This window comes from Panicum virgatum, chromosome 9N, assembly GCF_016808335.1.
Source record: "Panicum virgatum strain AP13 chromosome 9N, P.virgatum_v5, whole genome shotgun sequence".
Classification (NCBI taxonomy): Eukaryota; Viridiplantae; Streptophyta; class Magnoliopsida; order Poales; family Poaceae; genus Panicum; species Panicum virgatum.
In genome coordinates this window covers 5,872,692-5,893,197 of record NC_053153.1, presented here as the reverse complement: position 1 = coordinate 5,893,197, position 20,506 = coordinate 5,872,692, and the positions used below count along the sequence as shown (strand labels likewise).

General features: G+C 49.4%; 3 protein-coding genes across 5 annotated transcripts; all 3 read left to right on the top strand.

Moving 5' to 3' along the window:
• The first annotated feature begins 83 nt into the window (after positions 1-83).
• LOC120689924 (protein AE7-like 1) lies at positions 84-3,557 on the top strand. Of its 3 annotated transcripts, none has more exons than XM_039972375.1 (5): positions 84-303; positions 439-544; positions 1,837-1,936; positions 2,589-2,646; positions 3,159-3,557. In XM_039972375.1, the coding sequence occupies exons 1-5, from the start codon at positions 201-203 to the stop codon at positions 3,266-3,268; spliced, it is 477 nt and encodes a 158-aa protein (XP_039828309.1). In that variant the 5' UTR covers positions 84-200; the 3' UTR covers positions 3,269-3,557. The 3 variants fall into 3 exon arrangements, with proteins under 3 accessions (XP_039828309.1, XP_039828310.1, XP_039828312.1); XM_039972376.1 differs by having other exon boundaries at positions 85-303; positions 2,589-2,634; XM_039972378.1 differs by having other exon boundaries at positions 163-303; positions 395-544.
• A 1,459-nt stretch (positions 3,558-5,016) lies between these two features.
• Positions 5,017-14,099, top strand: LOC120689921 (uncharacterized protein At1g01500-like). Its single transcript, XM_039972373.1, has 3 exons — positions 5,017-5,398; positions 6,135-6,921; positions 13,289-14,099. Exons 2-3 carry the CDS (start codon positions 6,247-6,249, stop codon positions 13,523-13,525), a joined length of 912 nt encoding a protein of 303 aa, XP_039828307.1. The 5' UTR covers positions 5,017-5,398; positions 6,135-6,246; the 3' UTR covers positions 13,526-14,099.
• Positions 14,100-14,609: 510 nt separating this feature from the next.
• LOC120689920 lies at positions 14,610-18,898 on the top strand. Its single transcript, XM_039972372.1, has 5 exons — positions 14,610-15,138; positions 15,613-15,716; positions 15,806-17,698; positions 17,828-17,948; positions 18,097-18,898. Exons 1-5 carry the CDS (start codon positions 15,000-15,002, stop codon positions 18,729-18,731), a joined length of 2,892 nt encoding a protein of 963 aa, XP_039828306.1. The 5' UTR covers positions 14,610-14,999; the 3' UTR covers positions 18,732-18,898.
• Positions 18,899-20,506: the final 1,608 nt, after the last annotated feature.

Here is a 20,506-nt window from a genome sequence, read left to right as displayed (position 1 = left end):
TGACTTATTTGTTAGAATTATATGGGCCGAAATATAGACGGTCCGGCCTATTTGACTCTTTCCCCCGCAACTAGAGCCAATGATTAAGACCCGACAAAGAAAAAAAATTCGTCGTCCTCGTCTTCTCTCCTCGACTTCCCCCCCTATCCCATTCTGCTCCCAAATCGATCCGCACCGCCGCATCCAAAGGGAGGAGGAAGATGACGGTGGGCATGATCAACGCGAACCCGGTGGTGCACGAGCGGCAGGAGCGCGCCGCGCACCCGCACGCGGCGGACGCGCTAGACCCGCTCGACATCTTCGGTATGGTACCACAGCCATCGCCCTCGCGAGTCCACCTCGCTCGGTTTCTTCTCTTCAGCCCTTGCTTAGCTAGTTTAGCTTCGCGGGATAGCTGGAGCTGATGGATGGGTGTGCTTTCGTGGTGCCGTGCGCCAGATACGGTGCGGGACATCAAGGACCCGGAGCACCCGTACTCGCTGGAGCAGCTCAGCGTGCTCTCGCAGGAGTCCATCTCCGTCGACGAGAAACTCGGCCGCATCCAGTACGTATGCTGACTTTATATCCTAGCACTCCATTGCTGCCCTTGTACTACCCTTAAAAAATGTTGATGCGGAATGACCTCTGGGATCTTGTGACTAGGGTATGGCAAAAGGGGTTTGGGGTCGTGCTTAATGTCTGTGATCCTGTGCGGCGACTAAGATATCTTCGTGATGCCCATGTGCTATATCGGCGTGGCTCTTAGATTTCTCTGAATTCTCAGAATCCTTGTGGGTTTGTGGTTGGATTGCGCAACACTTGCACACCTGGCTTGCTGGATATGGAACTGCTTATTGACAAGACTATAGGCGCCTAGTTGTATGTTTCCTCCATTCTCCTTGTTTGAGATTTACCATCAGGTGCAGGTTATGTGGGAATTGCCTATGCTTGCTAGTGGATCTGTGATAAGTTGTGTAATCCTGAGATATTTTTATCTGTTCTTTTCGCAATTTTGCACTCCCATGGTTTATGGTTATGTGCTTGCACTTACCAGTTTCCCTGATCTTGCTATCCTCTGTGTTTGTTTAGAGTGGACTCTAAACTGGACAGTTGCAGTTGTGTAAGTGATCCGAATAATATCAATTCCTTTTCCAGAATCAGCCCCCCTGAACAGTATGGGTAGACCTTGTATCCCTATTTATAGGAAGAGGAGGGGCCATTTCTCTTGACCCTTCTGCCCCTGATCACTAGTTACATTCTCGGAATATGCTTTAGAAGATGGTCGTAAAGGTGGATGTATCCTAATTTTCTTCATCTTCTTTGTTCACGCTGATCATGCTTCTCCTCCTTTGACCTTCGGCCTGTCATCTTTGGAAGACCACCATTCTGATCGTTTCATGGATGGAACCCTGCATCTCGACTCATCCATCGACTTGATCGAAGGTAAAAGTCGCGCCCCTGGTCCTTAAACCTCCTTAACTTGGACACGATCATTATCGCCATCTCGTCTGCCCTGCAAACCAGAAGGGAAACTCTTATCTGGAGATTACCTCTTCGCTCGATCGAAGGTCAGGACCCAATTTGTCGCGCATTGACTAACTATTATGTAACCTTCGGCTCCTTTACCCCTGTCTTACTAGCTGCACAACCACATTTCAACATTCGAAAGTGATCTCCTCTTAGGCGATACCCAACATGTTTGTCATGTCCATTCATTGTACAATGCTCTCAGGGTGTGAGGTACGGAGGTTGCGTTGTCTTATTTGGGCGCGTTACTCGACTGTAGAAATATTAAGAACTCATATCTAGCTTTGACTTATTTTTTTGTAATTGCTTAAATCTTGCGATTTCCTGCAGGATAACCTTCACTCCAACTGTGCAGCACTGCAGTATGGCCACAGTAATTGGTCTGTGCCTCCGACTTAAGTTGATGCAGAAATTCCCTCCACATTTTAAGGTGCTTGTATGTTTCCCTGTTTCTGGAATTCTTATTAAGATGACCATTTGTGATGCTTTGTGATTCAGGGTATGCCCTATGCCATTTTAGAACTACGCTTATGTGAGCTGATTAATTCAGTTTGCTTCTATCATTCTGTATTGTGAAATACAGTCAGACTGGCAGGATTTGATCTATCATTTGATAGTTAATGTTCATCAATAACCTAAAACATATGCATATTTGAAATTCGGTGACCAGAGCACGGAACAAGTTAAACACATGGTGTGGACCAGAGCAAGAGCAAGGCTGCAATATAACATTTATGAAATATTTTCATAGACCTACCGTCAATGCACCCTAAATCTGTCCTTTTGAGCCTCAAAATTTTAGGGCAATGGTGCAGTTAGCAGCAATGCACCCTAGATCTGACATAGGATTACGATTGCCTACATCGGTATAACATTCATGAAATATTTTCATGGATCTATTTTGTTTCATATATTTAACGAGCCATTTCCTAAAAAAAGGGTACATTGTTAATATACGAAGGTAGCTATGCTGCAACTGAGCTGCCAGTTGTTCTTTATTTTATTACATTCTCTGAGGACTGGTCATTACAGAATATGGCAGACCCCACTTTGCGATCCTTTACATTTGAACTAATTTACAGGTTGACATCAAAGTTGCCCCAGGGTCTCTTGCTAATGAAGAATCAGGTTTGTGCACTGGCAAGTTTCTAACTGATATACAGGCTAATATCTAAGAATAAAATATTAGGTGGCTCAGCCACTGTCCGTGGGTCCACATACTTATTTTCATATAATATTTTTTCCCATAAATCTGTTTTTATGTATCATAATGTGATAGCCGATCTTAGTTCCTATTTTTGAATGCCAAACTAAGCATTATTTGGTAAGCATATTTGAAAGAATAACAAGGGCACATTTTAAAGGTTGGTAAGAGATGATATGTTGCTGCCTATCAGCAGAGATGCCATGTTGACCAGACTAACATGTAACTAGTAGACCTTTTTTTTAATAATGTGTTTTGCTTCATCTATCTTTGTTTAAGTACTAGGTTATCAAAGTACTGGACTGATCAGTGTAAAATTGTAGCATATGTTTGCATGTTCTTCTTTGTTGTCTACACAAGAATATGACAGCAGCATACCAACAGCGTATATTGCAATTGCAACTGTGTCATTTTTATTTTTAACATGTGATTGTTAATTAAATAACAGTAAACAAGCAACTGAACGACAAGGAGAGAGTTGCAGCAGCCTTGGAGTACCCCAACCTACGCCAGTTGGTCGATGAATGCTTATGCTTCAATGATCCATACTCACATTAACTTGTTCCATGCTGCTTCTAAAGTCACAACCTGCCTGTTGTACAGTAATAATCATGCATGCTGTAGTTTTCCCTGTATGTTTACATTATGTTGTACCTGACAACATATAATTAACTGGCTGAGCCATCCTTTTTGCCGTTTAAAATGTATGCATCGCAGAATATGACTAGAGGTCGTGTGTGCCTGCTTATGTAAAATTAGAATTCCAAAGCAATGGTTGTATGTTGTAAAATCCTATCTTTGTTGATTATATGAGTATATGTACCATAAGTCAATTATGTTCTTGTTATGTTCGGTTCGGATTCCTGTATTACTAGTTTACTACCCATTATACCAGAGGTTAATTATGTTTTTATTATACAGTATCGCTTTTGGTCAACTGTTCTATCATTGCTACCTGCTTTGAGATAATTAGAGAACTCACGAGAAGAGGAACCGTGTGGTGCTTTCCTTAGCCTCCAGAGTCCACGGTAAGAAAAAGGTGTTTTCTGATGTTTGTAATTGGCTATGCCCACCTCTGTTCCAATATAATCTGTGTCCTGTGTTAGCTGCTGGAAGTCATCCATCTGGAGCTTGCTTTGTGGAACAATGAGATGACTTGCTGGTCCTCCCTTCCTTTTCAGATGGAAACTTTGCATCAAATACTCGTGGTAATTACAGCCAATAATTGAGGGTCGGAGTAGCCATCATATATGCCTTTTTTCCTAACAGATGCTGCTACATAGTGGCATCTTTATTCTGTGAGAAATCTGATCAAAGAGAGTGCAACTGGGCGTCTGGGCGTGCAATCAAATATGATGTCACAAAGCATTTTAACGAACCACACAAATGACTAGAATCATTCCACCATGTCTCCGAAGCGGCAAGGAGATGATTTTTTTTTCAAAAAAAAAGGAAATGATTTTCTAATGTCGTTCATATATCATAACTTACAAGAGATATATTAGATAAGTTGTGAACAAAAGTAAGTGAAAACTTCGTTTTTTTAAAAGGAGCGAGAACTTCTTCACAGCTGCTCATCAGTGACCAAGAAATGTAGAAAAATCTCATAACGTTTATCAAGACAACCGTTTCCTACCACTCTATCCCTGGTCTGGTGACCTGGCAGATGAATCCAAACGGGCAACCTTGTGGATGGGAGCTTTGGAAGAGAGAAAAGAAAAACATAAGAAAATTTCCTGCCGCAATTAATCAATTGTAGGACCGATAGCGAGAGAGATATTTTGAAGGATTAAGACGATGAATTGAAGCGTGAATTGGTAGTAGCCACATCCCCACTCCACGTGTGCCGGCAATAGATGTCGGCAAAAATCTAGCCCCGTTAGATTTGTGGGCGAGGATGCGAAACCGTCGATCTTCTGTGCGTACACACTATGAACTAGTCAATCTGGAGTTCTTGTGAGTTTCTTATTTGGGTCAGAAAAATATTTATGTACAGTCCCTAGGTCCAAAATTAAATTAAATTTATAGAAGCTTAATTATGAGGCAGTGAACAGTGTTCGGCTGGTAGAATAAATAGTATATGTGAGAGGAGATAAGCCGAGACAAGCCGAGATTGAATCAGCCGAAAAACCCCTATCTTACAAAATGCTAATACTCCAAAAAAGAAGTGGCCTCAAGCCATGATATAAAGTTATAAACGGAGCCATAAGGGAGCTACCTTTCTGACGGAAATTAAGTGGTCGAAATTTTTTATTTTTGATTAAATCTATCCCCTTCAAACATAACTAGACTTAAAAAAAAAAGCTATCCCCATCATCCATTGCCGTCCTCCGACCTTGTTCCTCCTCTCGTCCTCGTGCCCCGCATCCCGGCTTCCGCCATCTCGCAACGAACCTTTCCGCCTGGCCGCGCCGTCGCGCGCATCCCCAAGCTTCCCGCGACCGGAGCTCGTGGGCTCGAATTCCCTCTTGTGTCGTTGCCCGCCGCCTCCTGCGCGCTACCGCTGGCCCTGGGTGCGCCGATCGATCCGTACTTGGAATGATTCATCCAGACCTAGTGGATCGATTCAAAATATCTCTGACTCTCTCCTCCCTTGGTCTTCCTTCCCTGGCGGCGACGACTGGGCGAGCGGCGGCGCCATTCGTCGCGTCTTCGCCCAGAATTTTGCCGGCGACGAGCATCCACCAGGTATGCCCGCCCCTTCTCTTTCCTTCTGCTGCGCGAGACGGAACATCCCTAGCCCTAACAAAACTATTTGTCTTCGGATCTGATCCAGACGCAATATATTACCTACTAACTTCGATTTCGTTTGCAAAAATTATCGCTCTTTTTATGAAAGAAATTCGCAAAAATTATCGGGTGTACATGTGTACACCCATGTCCTATGCTGGGTCCACCCCTGCCGTTCAGTTCTTTGATTTGGCGATTCAATATCTGCGCGGTGGAGTGCTTAATCCGATTTGTTTTCTAAATTTCTTTTGAGGCTCAGCCCCACGTCAACTTCGCCCCTTTTAGGTGGCGTTTGGATTGTGGGAAATGGGGGTGGGAAAGGGAAATGATGCGGGATGGAAATCATAATCATGATTCAATAAAGAGAATTGCATTTTTTTTAGACATATGTGATTGGTAGCTGTTGGTATTCTGATCATTTGGTTATTCTTCTGTTCTATTTACTTTTAGTTATTGCAATTAGAGTTCCATCAGTTAAGTGTATGGAATCAGTAGATGTATTTGTGGTCAATTGGTCCCGCTTTCAATACAAGTCTAGCATCTTGGATAGATGGTTGGTAAATGTGTGGCGAAGTTAGCATGATTTATGTTTGGGTCACTTCACAACAACAACAACAACAACAACATACAATTTAACAAAAGATTACTTTGTTAAAATTTCTTGTTCTAAATGTTTGTCCTGTTGATTTTGCAGGTAGTTGAATTGAACTGTTCTTGAGGCTGCAGTTAGAGTCTCTGGTAGTGTAATCTACATATTGATGTCCGTGGCAATGCGATAAGGATTTGTCTGGGTTAGATACAGAAAGATGGGTGACGAAGTGGCTTTTGAGGCAGCACAGAAGATTATTATGCACCCGCTTTACGCGCCAAGGTCTTCACCTTGGCTTGACTTGAAGGTGTTCTATATTAGGGTGAGCAATTGTGTGGTGGATGAATCTGCACCAGAGCATCTCACGCTCAACCACATCCCTTTGTCACCAGATACAGTTATTGAGGTAAATGGCCAGAGGAGCAGCATGCACACAGAGTTCATATCCTCGTCACTCAGAAGAGACAGGGTTGACAAAAAGACTGAGGAAGCTACATTTGTGAGCACAGATAATATACGGATGACAGGGAGTGTCAGGTTTCAGGTGTTTGATAAGAATGATCTCTTGCTCACAGGAGATCTAGATTTATGCAATGCCAATGGAGTAGTTGGGGAGACAAAGAACAGTGGCAAGAAATGGAATATGAAGTGTCAATCATCAACATCATGTAATGGCTTCTTGAAGGGAAAACTGTCAACAGGTTCGGAATATGTACAGCCAGCCATTGAGGTTTATGTTGCTGGCACTTTCTCTGGCACACCTATCATATTAACAAAGACGATCCAGCTTATATCACGAAGGAAGTCTGAAATGAAACTAAAGCTTGATTCCATTCCTGAGAATGAGGCAACTGAACAACAGAAAGAAGAGCCAGCTGAAGACTCTTTGAAGGTACTTACCATCTGTATCAGTGACCATTCTCAAATGCTTTTATCCAACTATGATCCCATATGTGCACCTTTAGCCTGAAGCATACAAACACTTGTGCTTGACACTCACTTGGGAGTTCTAAGCTATTCTGACTTTAAGAGACTTCCTCAGTACATATTGTCATATTATTTCATTTCTCATGTTGATGCCCATGGCCCACTAACCCAGTTTATACATAGCTTCCATATAAAAAATATTGCACACTTATTCTCATTTATAGAATATGAAAGAAAGTTTACTATTGCTAGTATCATGGTTTATTGGTTGTATTGTGCTACCTCCTAAAACTGTTTTTTTTTCTTATAAAAAGAAAAAGATATGAAAATCGGAGTGTTGTTGCTGCCTTGCTGCATGGTAACTCTTTTATGAGGATGAATTGGAAGATAATAACATAACTTGTAACAGCCATTACATCAGCTGAATACCTATCCTGCAATGCAACCTTTTGCTGAGGTGCACACTGCACACATTTGATAGGTAGGTCCTTGGATCAATTTTGTTTGGACAGATTCTGTACATCTGATTGTTGGTGTACCCATCTGATAAATGGACTGTAGAAGCTGTTGAATATTCAAGGTGCACATGTCTGCCGTGCTCTTATGCTCATTGGAACTGGGAGCTTAGGTAGTCGATTTGTACTGTACCACAAGAGACGGTGTCCTATCTTCCATGAGAACACCCAGTGTTCAAATTTGACAATTCCATGTTGATCTTTAATGAAGGAATCTCATTTGCAAATTTCCAGCTTTATATTTTTATCTACTGCAACTCTGCCAAATGAGATTGCCAGTAAATGGAAAAGGATAGAAGGTGTGAAGAGAGATCATTAGCTTTGCTAAGAAGTTGTCTCATTTGTAGAACGACCAGCTTTTACTGTGAGAGAGAGAATAGGAGAGAATAATGGCTTGTATTCCTCCAACCCTAGAAGGGTGGGTATATATAGTACCTACACATGGGCCTCTAGATGGGCCTCTATACACATGGGCTCAATATACTCCAACACCCCCCCGCAGTCTGAACTACCGGCGCAGCGGTGTTCAAGACTGGACAACAAGAAAGTTAACACCCACCGCAGTCTGAACAACCGACGCAGCGGTGTTCAAGACTGGACAAGATGAGAGTACAAATAGAGCACAAAAGGGCTAATACCCCCCCGCAGCCACAACTAGCCACCGGCTACGTTGAGGCTGGATCGAAACTCCGAGAAGGTCGACGAGGGCAGCCCCTTGGTGAAGATGTCAGCAAACTGGGATGTAGTCGGGACATGGAGTACCCGAACATCGCCGATGGCGACTCTGTCGCGCACGAAGTATAGGTCGATCTCCATGTGCTTCGTCCGCTGATGCTGGACGGGGTTGGTGGAGAGATACACGGCGCCGACGTTGTCGCAGTAGACGAGCGTGCTCTTGGCGAGCGGGCTGTGGAGCTCCGCCAAGAGCTGTCGTAGTCAGGACGCCTCCGCCACGCCGTTAGCGACAGCCCGGTACTCCGCCTCGGCACTGGAGCGGGAGACAACCGGCTGCCGCTTGGACGACCAGGAGACCAGGTTGCCGCCCAGGAAGACGGCGTAGCCGGAGGTGGAGCGACGAGTGTCCGGGCAGGCAGCCCAGTCAGCGTCGGTGTAGACCACCAGCTCAGCAGAGGACGAGCGGTGAAGTACCAGGCCGAGGTCCACAGTGCCACGGACGTACCGGAGGAGACGCTTCAGCGCAGCAAGGTGTGACTCCCGGGGATCATGCATATGGAGACAGACCTGCTGAACAGTGTAGGTGAGATCCGGCCTGGTGAAGGTGAGGTACTGCAAAGCGCCGGCCAGACTTCGGTAGGCAGTAGGATCATCCACCGGATCACCTAGATCAGCAGACAGCTTCGCCTGAGTGTCGACTGGAGTGGAGCAGGGCTTGCAATCAGTCATCCCAGCCCGCTCTAGAATATCGAGGGCGTACTGCCGCTGGTGAAGGAGAAGACCAGACGGGCGAGGCTCAACAGTGACGCCCAAGAAGTGGTGGAGCTGACCGAGATCCTTCATAGCGAACTCCTGCTGCAGAGAGGAGATGATACTCTGAAGCAACTGCTGACTGGAAGCTGTGAGCACAATGTCGTCGACATATAGCAGCAGATAGGCAGTCTCATCCCCACGGCGGTAGATGAAGAGAGACGTGTCAGACTTGGCCTCGGTGAACCCCAGTGTCATCAAGAACGTGGCGAACCGAGAGTACCAAGCCCGAGGAGCCTGCTTCAGTCCATAGAGAGACTTGTTGAGCCGGCAGACCATATCCGGACGACTCGAGTCCACAAATCCCGCTGGCTGAGAGCAGTAGACGGTCTCTGACAAGGTGCCGTGAAGAAACGCATTCTTCACGTCCAGCTGGTGCATAGGCCAAGTGCGCGAGAGCGCAAGCGAGAGGACCGTGCGCACCGTAGCGGGCTTCACGACTGGGCTGAAGGTCTCATCATAGTCCACACCAGGCCCCTGAGTGAACCCCTGGAGAACCCAGCGAGCCTTGTAGCGCTCCAGTGTGCCGTCAGCTCGACGCTTATGCGTCCAGATCCACTTGCCAGTCACCACATTGCAACCAGACGGACGCGGCACGAGGTCCCACGTCTGGTTGGCAAGAAGAGCCGCGTACTCCTCTTCCATCGCGCGACGCCAGTGAGGATCCGCTAAGGCGTCGCGGACAGAGGTGGGTACCGGCCTGGGACGCCATCCGCCGAGTCACCATGGGATGGATATGCCGAGGATCCCGATGGATGACCGGCGGGTGGTACACCTCCGGTTCGGCTCGAGAGGGAGCCGGAGGAGGCGGCGGCGGCGACGGCTCCGGTGTCGGCGTCGCAGGAGCCTCCGGAGCAGGAGGCGGCGCCGGTGTCGACGCCGAACGACGCCGGTACACCTGCACCGGCTCAGCGTACCGCTCAGGTGCAGGGGAATGCACCGGGGCCGCGCGTGGCGCAGCGGGAGACACCGGGTCCGTGCGCGGCACGACCGGAGGTCCGGGGGCCGCGCGTGGTGCGACCGCGGGCACCGGGGCCGCGCTCGGCGCAGCAGGGATCACCGGAAGCGGTGCCGGTGCGCCGGGAAGACCTGCAGGAAAAGGACAGACAGGTAATGGTGGCTGAACCACCGGGTCAGTCGGAAACAGAGACGCCAGCTCGGGATCAGAAGGTGTGGAGGAGGTGGAGTAGGGGAAATCCGACTCGTCGAAGACGACGTGTCGGGAGATCAGAACGTGGCGAGAGGTGAGGTCAAAGCATCGGTACCCCTTGTGGTCAGGGGAGTACCCGAGGAACACACAACGAGTCGAGCGGGGCGCCAGCTTGTGAGAAGCGGTGGCGGAGGTGTTAGGGTAACACGCACACCCGAAGACCCGAAGGTGGTCGTAGCGAGGAGGGGTACCGAAAAGAGCGTGGTGTGGAGTGGGAGCAGGAGAATCAGTGGACGGAAGGGTGTTGAGCAGGTAGGTGGCGGTGCGGAGGCTCTCAGCCCAGAAGCGCGGGGGGAGAGAGGCCTGGATCAGAAGGGTGCGCACGACGTCGTTCGTCGTGCGAATCATCCGCTCAGCCTTGCCGTTCTGAGGAGAAGTATACGGACAAGACATACGCAGGTGAACACCCCGAGACAGGAAGAAAGACCGGGAGGTGGAGTTATCGAACTCCCGCTCGTCGTCACACTGGACGGCCTTAACGGTGAGGCCGAACTGAGTGGACACCCAGGCAAAGAAGTGGAGGAGGGTGGGGAAGGTCTCTGACTTGGCACGCAAAGGAAACGTCCAAGAGTAGTGCGAGAAGTCGTCGACCACCACCAGATAGTACTTGTAGCCAGAGAGACTGAGTACAGGGGAGGTCCACAGGTCACAGTGAACAAGGTCGAATGCATGCGTCGCTTGCGAAGAAGAAGAGGAAAAAGGAAGTCAAACATGACGACCGAGCTGGCACGCATGGCAGAGGGGCTGAGCGGGAGCCCTAGTACCAGGAACATCGGTACTACGACCGAGCTGAGCTAGAACGTCGCGGCCAGGGTGACCAAGACGACGGTGCCAAGTGGTGAAAGACGGCGTCGCGGCAAAAGCGGCAGACCAAGACGGCTAGGGCGAAGAAGAAGACGAGAGTGGTGCAGCGGAAGAAGGAAGGCGAAGGGTGTAAAGGGGCCCCGTGCTGTCACACCGGAGTAGCGGACGCCGGGAGGCCGAATCCTTTACAGTGAGGCATGAAGAATCAAACTCGATGGAACAAGAATTGTCAGCTATAAACTGACGAATGGAAAGAAGGTTATGAACCATCTGAGGAGCAACAAGGACATTGGGAAGACGAAAAGAGCCAGGAGCAGAACCCACGGCGGTGACAGGAAGGCAAGATCCGTCACCAACCATGATGGAAGAAGGACAAGAGGGGTGTGGGGGTCGGACAGAAGAGAGGATACCGGCATGTGGGGTGGTGTGGAAGGAGGCACCCGAGTCGGCGATCCACTCGGTGCTGATCGGCGGCGTCCGCCCCATGGCGCTGAAGGACTGCGCGAACAGGGGAGCAGCTCCGGCGGCGATCGGCTGCCCGCTGAAGGCGTTGGCGGCGAACGGCGCGGCCGCGGGGGGCATCCCGAACGCAGGCCACGCGGGAGGCAGTGGCCCGCGCGGAGTCCCTGGGCGCAACGGACCGCGCGGCGCGCGTGGCGGCGAGGGAGGCTGCGGCCCGCGCGGCGTGCGCGACGGCGGCCACAAAGGCGGCAGCGGCGGCCAGGTCTGCGGGCGTGACGGCCTGAGCCTGCGCGGCAGGCGCCCGCGCGGCCCGCGCGGTGGGCGCGGTGGCCGCGTCGCGGCCCGCGCCCTGGAGCAGAGGAGACGGGGCAGGGGCCGTGGATCTAGCGCCAGGGGGTAGCGCGTGGCCAGCAGAGGCACACGCGCCCTGGGGCCACGCCACGCCGTGAGCAGGGGCAGCAGCAGCCCAGGGGGCGGGGGCCCACGGGGAAGGCGGCCCTGGCGGCGATGGTGCGTCCCCTGCGCCACACGAGGCCGGCCCCCGTCCTGTAGGGGAGGCTGCAGGGGAAACTGCAGAGGCCCCGTAGCTGCAGCACTTGCGGGCTGCAAGGAGCACGGCAGCTGCGCCTCCACGGGGCCTGCAGCGGCGGCGCCCATGGCCAGGGCGGCGGTCGGGTCGCGCCGGGCCGGTGGGGCGCCAGGAGCCGCGGCGCCAGGGGCGCGCGGCTGCAGGTGCGCGGCGGCGGCGCAGGAGGCTGCGCCCAAGGCCTGTGCGGCGTGGACGGCGGCGGCAGCCCCGAGCAGAGGAGAGGGCGGCTGCAGGGGAGGAGGAGCCCCGACGGCAGCCGCGCCCGCGGCCCCGCGCCTCTCGCGCCCACAGAGGCGGCAGGGTATGGCAGGGCCGGCACCGGCGGCGGCTGGGCCAGGGCAAGGCCCGAAGAAGGCCACGCGCCAGCCGCGCAAGGCGCAGGCACGCGCCAAGGAGCCGCACACGCACCTGGGGCCGCGCCGGCGGTGCCTGGGCCATGCAGGGGCGGGGCGGCGGCGGCACCCAAGCATGGGCTGGATCCAGCGGCCGCGCCAGGGCCAGGCAGGACAGCGGCTGCGGCCGGATCTGTGGCGGCGGCCTGCTGCAGGGCAGCGGCTGCGGCCGGATCCGTAGCGGCGGCCTGCTGCAGGGCGGTGGGCACGGCTGGATCGTCGGCAGCGGCCTGCTGCAGGGCGGGCTGCGCGACCAGGGCGGCGGCAGTTGCAGAGGAAGCAGCAGCCGGCCAGGCGCAGCGTGCGCCGGCGTAGGGGCGCTCGGGGCCAGCAGGGGCGGCTCCCAGAGCAGAGGAGAGGGAAGGGAAGGGCGGCGCCAGCAGCCGGCCGGCCATGGAGGCGGCGGCAGCGGCCATGAGCTAGGCTGATACGATGTGAGAGAGAGAATAGGAGAAAATAATGGCTTGTATTCCTCCAACACTAGAAGGGTGGGTATATATAGTACCTACACATGGGCCTCTAGATGGGCCTCTATACACATGGGCTCAATATACTCCAACATTTACTGCTATTTTTAGATAATAATAAGATGATTTGCTCAATGGAAATTGTCCAGTGAATATTGGATATAACAATGAGGATAGTAATGTCCAATGCAGACTATTAGCTGTTCTTCACAGCATTGAGAAGACGTTCACTGTATTCATGGATATTCAACATTCAGCACATTAATTTACACATAGTTGTGGGCCAGTTCATGGGATGCATTCTTTAAGCCGCTTGAACCTAATATATCCTATGTAAAGCGCGAGGCATTTATGGTTTATGTCACTGACATATGATAGCATACTTATCTTTCCTGTTACTTGCTTCAGGTATCAGAATTCCAGGATTCCAAATCAGAGATGGATGTGGATGTTGACTATAACAGTTTGTACTCAAGGCAGGACTTTATAGAGGGTGAGGATGGTGAGCTTTCATGGTTTAATGCCGGTGTCCGTGTCGGAGTTGGAATCGGCCTTGGCGTTTGTGTGGGTATCGGATTGGGTGTCGGCCTGCTGGTCCGTACGTACCAAAGCACCAGTAGGAACTTCAGGCGGCGACTGCCCTGATCATTTGCCCTGATCGGCAAATGATCCCCATGAGTGTAGATTTCTATCTACCTTGGTCTTGTAGGAAGCTAACTGTCCACCTTTCACTTTCGTGCCCATGCTATAGATATAGATGAGTGCGGTCTTTTGTTCTTCCCTTTCTGCTGTCTCTCTGGGTATCTGATGCTTTCTTGCTTGCAATACCAGTCATTTTTGCCTCTTGCGATGTAAATATGTGTCCAGTCAAAATAAGAGTGAAGTTACTGTTATTGTGAACATCCAATGGTTATCTCTGCATTCTGGGGTCTTGAATTAAATGTGTTGGTGAAGGAACTTAAGTGACCGACAATTGCTGTGTGGTGTGAGGGTGATGTTGCGCCAAAATATTTGTTGAGAGTCATGTGTCATCTTGTAAATAGAACTCGATTAGGTGGTCAGTTATTTGAGTCAGGTCTTTTTTGGCAGCTTTTTCCAGATTTTGTACACTGTGCATCTCTTTTGCTCTTGTGGGTGCACTTGTAGTGTGTGATCTGTGCTCACCTTTTAGGTTTAGTCTGTCTTCCGAACATATCTAGTGTTGATTCTCTTTTCTCAACCTTTAATATGCAAGTTGGTAGTAGTAATAATGGTGCGTCGTGTTTGTGTACCTGGAGTGAATCTCACATTCTTTTGTTGTTTTGCAAAACTATGATTTGCACCAATGGCCATCCAGAGCCGTGCACAATTTCGTAGGATAAGTGCTCCCTGCAGGCCCCTGGTACTAAGCTGTTATAACTGCTGCTTATCATGCTGTACTGGCAAACTCAAACTAAAAAAAAATATTTGTACCACAAGACGTATCTTTCCAAGCTTCCAGTACTGAGGAATGCTTGTAAATCACATCATCTTCATTTATGACCCCTTGATTAGCTTTCTAACATCTCTTTTCTTTTAAGATAATAAAAAATCATAATCCATCCACCTTAAAGCCATATCAAAAATATATATAAAAACATAAAGTCACAGCAAAGTTCTTTGCGTTTTCGACAAAATCCACATCATGGTCAAATGAGATCACTCCCACTACCACCTAACCAAAAGCTACAAGCCTACAAGAGAATCCAGACGCGGGCTTTTGCTTGCAAAGGAGGTGAACTGGGGGATGGAATGCGATGCAACCAGAAGCAGCAGCAGGCAGGTCCTGTCACCCGTGGTGGCCGTGACTTCCAAGGCAATCCTCCACTCACACCCCAACCGAAAGCACCTAGTGCAAGGGATTGACATGGCGGCTCTCCCCGGACGAGACACCTCACCCTCTCCTTCCCCCGCCGTAGGACTCGGTGAGGAAAGAGGTTGAAGACAACGAAAGCCCTGGAACCAACCCGAGGGAACGCCCCGTCTTCTCACGCACCTAACTGGCTGACCAGCTGACGAGAGAGAGGTTCATGGTGCAGTGGCCAGTGAGGGAAGGAGAGGAAGAGGAGCAGGGCCTCGATTCCTCCTCCGCGGCGGGGAGATGGCCAAGGTGCCTGATCTCGGCTCCGACTTCGCCCAGAAGCTGCTCAAGGACCTCCGCCGCCGCCGGGAGTGCCTCGGGTTCGAGTCGGCCCCGCCGCCGGCGCAGCGCGGCACCGCGAACGCCGCCGCGCCTCGGGGTAAGTTTTGCTTGCTCGCCGGCGCTTTCTCGACCGTCGGTGTTTTCGCTTTGCACTAGCATTGTGTTCCTCCCTCTCTCTTTTTTTTACCTTTTCTGAAAACGAAACGTGGCTGCCACTGTGCTTTTGCTTTTGGAGTTCCTATTTTTGGAGGCTGGAATTTCATTTTTCGATGCATTTGTTTGTTATTCAAAACAACAACATTGTCAGATGATGCTCTCTCCGTTTTTATTTACATAAGAAAAAATTGACTAACTTTGATCAAATCTATCAAAAAATGTTAGCAAGAACTGTAATATCTAACATATGCAATATCAACATATACTTCACGGTGGATGAAACAAATTTGATATTGAAAATGTTATTATTTCTTTCTATTAGTATGATCAAAGTTTGCTAAATTTGATTTAAGACAAATCTAATATAATATGAGTACTACGAAATGGATTATTTAGTATTTGTCATGTTCTCCAGAAGCCTATTCGAATTCTCGAAAACCACTTCAAGTTCAGAAGCCACATCAAGCAGCTCCAGCTCCCCGGGTAGGAAGACCAGAAGCAGCAACAAATAAATCACTAGTAAGCAGCAAAGCATCAAACAATCGTACACTTACTCTTCTCAATTGGGAAGGTACCTTCTCATTTCACAATCTTTACTGCACTTGAAGTACCGGCAAGGCAACAGCTCCACTGCTGGACCCGGGAAGGTGCGCCGCCATGACGCGCCGGCCGTTGCCCAGTCGCACGCCATCGTGCCGTTCCAAGGAGGTGCCGGAGGCAGCAAGCTGACGACGCCCGCGGCCAACGCCGGCGTCGACGTGCAGATGGCGCTGGCCCTCGCGCTCAGCACCAGCGGCAAGCTCCAGAACGTCCACCTCGTGGCGCGGCAGGGCGCCGGCGGCTCCGTGCTCTTCGGCGAGCCCGACAGGACGACGCAGGCGCGCCGCCTCCCGACTCCCGGCGCGCACGTCGGCAAGGTGGCGATCGGCGTCCAGAAGCTGAACGACATTCTCATGGCGTACTCCTCCGGTGGCAGGAGGAGGGGATCGGTTGAGATTGGAAAGCAGCTGCTCAGAGGCGCCATGGACCTGGAGGAGTCACTGGGCATGCTTATGATGCTCCAAGATGCCTCGGATTACCTGGAAAACTCAGGGAATGGCAAGGTTTTGCTGCTGGAGGGGGGCAAGGACAATTGGAAGAGCGCGACGCCGCGTCCAACGAGGTCTGCTTCTGCAAGGTTGGTGGAGATCTTCGACGATGGTTCAGAGACTGAGCAGGGCGACGATGCAAAGAGCACATCAGATGCTTTTATGCAGATCGTTCCTCACAGCTTGTCTCAGAATTACAGATCAAACCGAAGCTCACCTTTGCAGCTTACTACTGCCACAAATAATTCCAAGAGCAAAGCTGCAAGTGGCGAGAAGGGTGATTCAAAGCTGAGGACGCCCAGTCTGATTGCCAAGCTGATGGGGCTGGAGAACCTTCCATCAGCGAAGGCGGTCGCAGAGCGCAAGGGGACAGAGAGGTTTGTAAAACCTGAATCATTGCCAAGAAGGGCGACGACGACAAATGCGATGGTTGGCACATTACCAATACGGATTATAGCTTCGGAGCGGGTGCCATCCAAAGGGCAAATCAAGAATTTTCAGACGAGAGAGTGGAACATTAGCTTGACAAAGTCTGAAGAACCTGTACTGCCTAATACATTTTCACATCTCACGGCTGACAAGCAAAGAAGGCAAACCATGAGACAGGTGTTAGGTAAAGAGGAAGACAAAGAGAGAAGAGTTAGTCTAAGCCAAGTAGTTGATGAGAAAATCATCCATCAGGACATGAAATTGACTGAAGACAGCAACCAGCAAAAAACAACCATCAGTGCAGGAAAAATGACGAATTTCCTGCAAAGACTTGGGAAGAATGCAAAGAACAAACCAGTCACAGAAGAGAAAGACATTGTTCAAGAAAATAAACAAAAGCTCGGAAAGAAGCAACCCACAAGCATAAAACAGAGAGACAGTGAATTGAAGCCAAGGAAGGCGAGAGAGAAGTTTAACAAGGAGAACCTTGCCACTCCTGAAAACAAGGTTTCAGGAAAGAATGGCAAGACTGCCAGGACAGATCAAATGAGAAGGCAACCACAAAGTAAGCGGGCAGATAAACACAGCATGGAAAAGAAGGTGCAGAATTGTAGCCGAAAGCAGAGTGAAACAGCCAGTCAGAATTATCACCGAACACAGAGTGAAGCATGCAGTCAGAATCTAGAACACAAGAGGTCACTGAAATCGGAACCAGCGCATATGAAAGAGAAGTTTGAATATATTAGTATGATAGAGCTGAAGAATGGAGAGGACACAAAAGTAGATGATACTGGGGCTCATAAACCGCCAGACAACACGTCCGGTGATGATGGCATATTCAAACAATCTGCAGGAGAGATGGAATATAGCAGCACTACTAGTGGGATTTCGCCAGAACAATCTGAAAAGAAATTCACTGAAGAAATCATTGATCCAATCACTCCTGTTGAACATAACACTGCTGATTCAATTGCTGAGACAAATGTAAGTTTTATTAATGAGAGCATTCTGCATGAGTTATTACGAAAAATATTTACAAAAGTATTTTTAGGGCAAATATTACAAAAGCATTGCATCCGCTGATGATTTTATTTTGCTGGTCCAAACAAGCAGGATGACAAAGTCGATCACATATCCAGTGAGACTACACAGATGCTAGAAAAAACTTCTAAGGGAGAGCCGCAGGAGAAACAACTGCAACAAATGAAAGAAGTGAATGACCAATCAAGAAATGGTACACATACTCTTGTTTTGTAACTAGAATCGGTTGTTTACTTTATAGTAAATTGAAAAAAAAATTCAGAAGCTGATGTTTACTTATAGAAATCTACATGAAGGCGTTGGATTATTGTTGAATGGACAACCTTATTCTGTTATTGCAGGTTTGGATCATATCATGAAGCCCGATAACCGTAAAGATTCTACAAATCACAAGATGAATGTTATTCCATGTGATTCATTCACGGAGAACCAACTCTTGCTTGTGGAAATGTTGCTGAAGGATCCCTACTTACTCGAATCTGCAAAGGCGATAACTGGATTCCATCCAGTCAGTGTTATCCATGTGAACACAGGGAAGTGGTTAGAAAAAGAAAACAAGGTTCTTTCAGACGTAGGACGGGAAGTAATCAGAAGAAAAGGGAAAAGAACTGAGGCGATGGTCGATGTTCGCATGAAGCGTGCTGCCAATCCAAAACTACAGACCTTGGATGATCTTATCAGAGAACTGGACGGCGACATTCAGTCTCTGAACATTCCCAAGAAACCTCATCAACAGAGTGACAATAGCACAGCTGAAAACTTGAAAATGGTACTCCTCAGTGACATTGAAAATACACATTCGGATGCTAACTCGGTGTGGGACTTTGGTTGGAACCGCATATATGACTTACCGATCGAGAAGAACGAAGTCGTCATGGATTTAGAAAAGAACATATTGGGTGGTATCATCACTGATGTAGCAAGGGAGCTTATTGGTGTATCACTACGGCATGGGTACTGTGCCTGTGAGGCTTGACTAACCGGGAAATGCTGCAAACATAGGCTGGTTTTCAATACGATACGTTTGTTTTCCCGTAAAACAACTTTTTATGAGTTTCTGTATATACATATAAAAAAGAGTGTACCTGCATGATCTTTGGCAATATTCAAATAAATATTTCTAGTATAATTTGTGCACCATTACTCTTGATTGTAAGTTTCGTGTTCGTTTTCTGCTAAACAGGCTTCTATTAGTAACCGCAAGCCCCAAGTCTTTGTTTTTATTGTCCAAGAGGAAGGCACAACGCGGCTTCTGTCGGTGTTCGGACGACGCTGAGTTTGGCCAACCACCTCCTGTTCTTCATCGGATGGACCGGAAGCAGCGCTGCCAGGTCTATCTGGTGAGACAACCAGAAGGGATCGTGGTAGCTCCGAATTCGCTTGAACGACTTGTCGCGGCTGACGATGAAGGCTTCTTTGCATCCCATCCAGGTTGAGCTGCACAAGCCCCGTTCCGTCCATCTGCTGATTTGCAGAAACACGGTGCCACTCCTCTTCCCCAGCCCCCCAATCCCTGAACTCGTCGGGCAGCATCGAGCAGCAGGAATAAGGTGCCCACCCTCCTTGGACGGTCACCTTTTGCTGGTGTGTGGTGTCCGATGCGGAGAGCCAGAGGAGGGCGGCGGCCATGCCGCCATGGCGCCCAGAGCAGCACTCCCAGATCGTGCTGTGCCGGAGTCGGCGGCGCAGTTAAGGCTCACTCCCGGCGCCGGCCCTGGGTTCGTTAGGCTGCCAGATGGCGGCGGTCGGCAGCGGCAGAGCGGCCTTCCCGGCCGCGGCGTCTCTAAAACGACATTGTGCAAACTGCAAATGCCCCTTTAATCGGGTTTCTTAAAAGACAGGTGGCTCCTCGGCGCACCAGAGCGTTTTGCGGGTACGGGTCGTTTGCAGGTTCCACGCTATCTTCCTTTGCTGCTGTCGTCGCTAAAAAAAAAAAAAAGAACAGTCAAGGTCATGTTTCTAGACTGTGTACTTGGGATAGAGCTGAGTCAAACAGCTGGCCGGTGGACCATACAGTGGTATTGGTCCATTGTCAGTGGCTCAATAAATATAAACGAGATGTGTGCAGGAGAGGTGCTGGTCACTTGGTCAGCTGGGATGGGGGAGCAGTAGCCGCACGGCACGGCTGCTATTTCGTCCGCATGCTGATCGTTTACCTCCTTGCAATCACTGAAAGGTGGGACTTAATGAGCCTAGCCCCACAAACAGTGATAGAAGCGGTACTAGATGCAGTACGGCTTGCTTTGCCTCCAGTATTGGCTCCTCAACTCACGTCCCACGTCCAGAAAGCGGTCAGGCTAGGCTGGCCAGCTAGGGGAGCAGTAGAATTTTTGGTGACTTCACTAACCAGTGGACCATAAATTTAGTGGCCCTACTGTCATACGCGTTGGGTGGAGGAGCAAGAGTGATTGATGGTTGGGCCAAAGAAGGGTGGTGGCATTGTTTTCTGAGTGTGTTTAGATCACTTTACATTTTACATTTTATGTTTTTGGAAAGAGATCTTCAGTATTTAAGATATTAAATGTAGATTAATCACAAAACTAATTACAGATCTCGTATGTAAACTACGAGACGAATCTAATGAGCCTAATTAATTCATCATTAGAGCATGTTTACTGTAGCATTAATGTAGCAATTTAGTGTCTAATCACATCATAATTAGGCTCATTAGATTCGTCTCGCGATTTTACAGTCTAGTTGTGTAATGCGATTTATTTTTGACTATATTTAATACACTATGCAAGTGATTTA